Source organism: Volvox carteri (assembly GCF_000143455.1).
Source record: "Volvox carteri f. nagariensis unplaced genomic scaffold VOLCAscaffold_89, whole genome shotgun sequence".
NCBI lineage: Eukaryota > Viridiplantae > Chlorophyta > Chlorophyceae > Chlamydomonadales > Volvocaceae > Volvox > Volvox carteri.
This window is the reverse complement of record NW_003307632.1, coordinates 74108-79054: the sequence shown is the minus strand read 5'-3', so window position 1 is coordinate 79054 and position 4947 is coordinate 74108. Positions and strand designations below refer to the sequence as shown.

General features: G+C 62.5%; 1 protein-coding gene across 1 annotated transcript in view; it reads right to left on the bottom strand.

Moving 5' to 3' along the window:
- VOLCADRAFT_99497 (uncharacterized protein) overlaps positions 1 to 4947 on the bottom strand; it is a gene marked incomplete at both ends in the record, with an annotated part of 12690 nt that overhangs the window by 703 nt on the left and 7040 nt on the right. The window contains 9 exons of the mRNA XM_002958217.1: positions 521 to 618; positions 1522 to 1654; positions 1855 to 1929; positions 2235 to 2333; positions 2674 to 2904; positions 3231 to 3392; positions 3615 to 3782; positions 4118 to 4312; positions 4723 to 4869. Coding sequence (XP_002958263.1) covers positions 521 to 618; positions 1522 to 1654; positions 1855 to 1929; positions 2235 to 2333; positions 2674 to 2904; positions 3231 to 3392; positions 3615 to 3782; positions 4118 to 4312; positions 4723 to 4869 — 1308 coding nt within the window. The remainder of the gene's footprint in view (positions 1 to 520; positions 619 to 1521; positions 1655 to 1854; positions 1930 to 2234; positions 2334 to 2673; positions 2905 to 3230; positions 3393 to 3614; positions 3783 to 4117; positions 4313 to 4722; positions 4870 to 4947) is intronic.

The following is a 4947-nucleotide window of genomic DNA, read 5'->3' as shown; positions in this document are numbered from 1 at the left end:
CGCCGGTGGTGTGGTGTGGTGTGGTGCCAAAACGAATACAAAATCAGCGACAGCAGCAGCAGCAGCAGCAGCAGCAGCAGCAGCCGCAAGAACCTGTCATATATAGTAACCAGCTACTGCTGCTGCTGCTGCTGCTAGCTACAGATATCTGAGTTGGGGCACCTCCCCCCCTCCCCCCGCCCTCACCGACGTCTAAATCCCTCCCTCACATGCAATGTGGTGGTGGTGTCCGGTGGTGCGCAAACAGAGGGGGGGGGGGAGGGTAAAGAAAGCCCTCCCTCCCCACACCTCTCTTCTCTCCCTCCCTCCCTCGCTCCCTCCCTCCCTCTCTGCCTCTCTCAACTACCCCTCACAAGAGCAAAACACACGGGGCACACACACGGGGGGAGGGGGAGGGGGAGGAATGTAAAAATGTGCATATTCCCTCCTCCACCCCCACCCCGGACAAATAATCGATGACAATCAAGCTTCGACGGTTTCGATCCCCTTCCCTTCCCTTCCCGACCCGACCTGGCCTGACCCGACCAATCCGATCCGGTACCATCACAGCCATGATGCCGCAGCGGCCCTTCGTGTGCTCCTCGTACGCATGAAACCCTTCCGGGCCCCCCCCATACGCTCAAAAGGTGTGGAGCGAGGAAGGAGGAGAGGGCGTCATCGTACGGAACGTCAGGCCAACATCATCACCATCATCATCATCATCATTTCCGCTCGCTAAACTGCCACCACTGCAATCGCCACAGGTACTCCACTGCCACCACCACTGCTGCCCTCACCTCACCGCACCTCACCGCACCTCCCTTACGTAGAGGTGCGTGTGCATAACTGTGTGTATAACGAGAACCGTCTAGGCAAGCGGTAAGGGCGTGTGCTCCACAAACCGCCCCCCCCCCCAAGCTCACCAAGGAAACATGAGCCCCGCGGCTACCCGCTAAAGCCACACACACACACACACACCCCGACATCTCTCCCCCCCAAAACACCCCCACAGGGGAGAAGGGGCGCTCTCCCCCGGGGTCTCCCCCTTTCACTGACAAGAAGCATCCTACATGTCGAGCCAAGTCTCATAACAACAGCAGCAGCAGCCCATACAACAAAAAACGGTTGGACGAGCTCGGGAACCCCTCCACCGTCCCGGCGCGCTCTTGTTCCCTCCTCTTTATCTGCATCGGTGTCTCTCCGTTGGTTGATTAGTTCGTTGGTTCGTTAGTTCGTTAAGGCGGATCTCCCGGCGACCCTCCCTTCCTGTGTATGGGCCCCCTTCACCCTCACAAAGTACGTGAATGTTTGTCTGTCTGTATGTAGAACTGTCTGGGTGTGCTACTACTGCTCTCCTGCTGCTGCTGCTGATTGGTTTGAAGGGCGGATGGCTTGTCCGGACCATGATCACCTCACACCATCACTTCACAACCACCACCACCACCGCCACCCCCCGACAAACCGCAGTTGGCAGCAGCTTTTAAGGCGCCATCTTCACCGCAAAGCCGTTGCTACTGCTGCTGCTGCTGCCGGGCCCCCGACCCGCCGGCCCCGCCGGGCTGTGGTTGTTGTTGTTGTTGTTGTTGTTAAGGTGGTTGTTAAAGTGGTTGCCAACGTGGTTGTTAAAGTGGTTGTGTTGCTGCTGCTGCGACCTCTCCTCCTCCTCCTCCGCAGCCTACAGGTGACAGGGGGTGTCAGAAACAATAAATTCGTTGGTACGGCAACATATACACACACGAGGCGCACAACACATCCAACAAACCATGATCGTCATCGTACCCTCCTCCCCCCCACACACCAACACACACACGCACACTCGCCCCGGCCCTCCCACTCACCCCCCCAAACCCAAACACCACCTCCCCAACCCCCCACCTGCAGGAGGCTCTCCGCCTCCGCCACCCGCTGTACGGCTTCCGAGAACTTGGCCTCCGAGGTGCGCAGCTGACTCTGATTGGGGGAGAGGAAGGGTGGGGGAGAGGAAGGGTGGGGGAGAGGAAGGGGGGGGGAGAGGAAGGGGGGGGGAGAGGAAGGGGGGGCAACGGGGGCCCCGGGAAGGGGGCAACGGGGGGCCCCGGGAAGGGGGGAGGGCGTGTGTGACTTGGGGTTCTTCTGACCCTTCTCCTCCTTCGCCCCCCTCCCCCCTATTCCTGTTGCCGTTACTGATTTACCCTTCCCCTCCCCTTCCCTTCCCCTTTCCCCCCTCTGGTCCCCATTTCCCCCCCCCAAACCCCCCCCCCCCCACACACACACACCTGCATGTCCGCCACCGCCGCCTCCGCCCGCACCCTCCGACCCTCTGCCGCCTCCAGGGCCGCACGGGCCTGAGTCGCCTGCTGCTCCAGCTTGGAGCCCTGAGGGGGAAGAAAAGGGGGGGAAGGAGGGTCAATACACACACGCGCTGATGGACGTATGTACGGACGGACGTACGGTGGGTTTCCAGGTGTGTGTGTATTTGTGAGGGGGGGAGGAGGGGGGCCCGGGGGGAACAGAGGTGTTGTAACGCAGCAATGAGGGGCGGGGCGGGGCGGAATCACATCATGATCAGGACCAGGGTGAACTCAGCAGCAAAACGACAGACAGACAAACAGACGCACAGATCAAGGCTACCCTAACAGCAATCAGGATACAGCGCTTCCCACAGCCACGTCCCACATTCTCCCTCGTCCCCCTCCCCCTCATCATCAAGCGCACCGCCTGGTTAGCGCGGTTCAGCTTCTGCTTAAGATCCCCCTCCCGCCCGATGGCATTTTGAGCGGCCGACAGAGCTGCCGTACGCTGCTGCTCAGCAGCGCGTGCCGCCGCCTCCGATGCCGTACGACGCGCCTCGCTGTCCCGCAGGGCCGCCTCCGCCGCTGCCGCCCGCCGAGAAGCTTCCTTCGACGCCGCTGACATGGCGCTCGCCTCCCCCCGGGCGGCCGTTAGCTGTACAGATCAGAGAGGAGGGGGCGGGGACTGGCTCACGTAAGACCATGACCCATGTCGTACGCAAACACACACACTCATCCAGTCAAATAACCGCTACAGCCACAAAAGAGATAAATCCTGCTGCTGCTGCTCAACTGCTCAGCGGCTCATCTGTTCGAGTACCGATGACGCCGCCGCCGCCGCCCCCGGGAACCCTACGTGATGTGGAGCTGCGCGGTGGTGTGGTGGTGAATAAACCCCCCTCCTCTCCCCCCTTCCTCCCTCCTATGCCGCGAGCACGGGCCCCCCTCTCCCCCCCCCCTCCCTGCCCCCCACTTCCCCACCTGCGCCTCAAGTTTCGACACCCTCGCCCTCGCCGCGTTCACGGACTGTTTCAAATCCCCCTGGGCCCCCAGGGCCACGGAGCTGTCGCGCAGCAAGGCGGCCCGGGCGCCCTCCGCCGCCGCCAGGGCCGCCTGAACCTCCGCCAGCCGCGTCTCCGCAGCCTTTGGAGGGGGGGGTTGAGAGGGGGGAGAGGGGGGAGAAGAGGGGGGAAAGGTGTATGTGTGTGTGTGTGTGGATGCGGGTTGTGTGTATGTGGATGAGGTAAAACATTCGTACGTACGTCACGCACTTCACATTAATGCACAACAGACGCTCATACATACAGACAGAGACACGTACATACATACGTACATGCATATGTCCAGCCCGCCCGGCGCGCTTACCTCCGATCGCGACGCCGCCTGAGCCGCCTGTGCAGTGAGCTGCGTCACCTTCTGCCGGGCGGCCGCCGCCTCAGCCTCCGCCTTGCGCGCCGCCTCCTCGAACTGCCCTGCCTGCTGCTTGGACAGATTGAGAGCCTGCTTCAAGTCCCCCAGCCGCCCTAGACTCGCCTGGAGGAGCAGAGAAGGGCACGGCAAAACACACACACACACATGAGAGGGACAGGGGGGTGGCAGTAGTGGCGCTACTGGCAGGAGAGGCAATAGCGGAGGGAGCGAAACCAGGAGGACTTGTACGATACTGAACTGGACTGAAGTCCTTGTGTGTATGTCGTACACCTCCACAAATCAAATGGTCCCCCCCACCAAGCACCATGGGGTCTATCTGTTGTACCATTCCTCCCTCTTACCACAACCCCCCCTCCGCCCCACCACTGGGGGTTGGAGGGGGGGTTGTGGCGAAACCCTAAACCCCCCCTCCCCCCCTCCCTCCCCCCGGAGCCCACCTGCATGTCACGCATCAGCGCCGCTCTCTGCCTCTCCACCTCCCCCAGCTGCCCGCTGGTGGCGCCCAGGGCCGCCTCGCTGCTAGACAGCGCAGACCGGGCCGCCGCCAGCTCCTCCACCGCCGCCCGCGCCTCAACCTCCACAACCTCCAACTGACTGCGGGTGGAAGCAACCTCAACCTCCAACTGCTGGGCCTGGGGGTCGTACGATGGGATGCCGTACATTGTACAATTGAGTGTTGGGGACAGGGGGGGGGATGGGATGAGATTGCGGCGAATGGGGCTCAGAGGCTCAGAGACACACACACAAACAAACACACCGGGGCACTCACACCCCCTTTTACACTCACACCCGCTTCAACCCCTCACAACCCTTGCGCACAAAACCCACCAACCCCGGTGTGCGAGGAGGGGGGGGGTTGCCACTGGGGAACCATTGGGGGAAATTGGAGCCCGCGGTCATTGCCTCTTTCCAATCGTGTGTTGCCTCTTTCTTTCCTGACTTCGCTGTGTTGTGTTTTACCGCCGCCTAAGTTACCGTCTTCTGGCCTTCAACCCCTCCCCCTTTAACCCCCCCCTTCCCCCCCCCCCAGCCGTCCTGCTACCTGCTTCCTGCTCTCGTCCAGCTGGTGCCGCATCTGGTGGGACTCCCGCACCGCCACCGCCTTCTCCGCACTGAGCTGCTCCGCCCGCCGCTGCTCCGCCTCCAGAGCCTGCTCCCGCTGCCCCAGCTCCTGCCGGGTGGCCGCCAGCTGGGCGGAGGCGGCCGCCGCGCGCTGAGCCGCCTCCGCCTCCCGCTGCCGAGTGCGGACCAGCTCGCTGTCCAACTT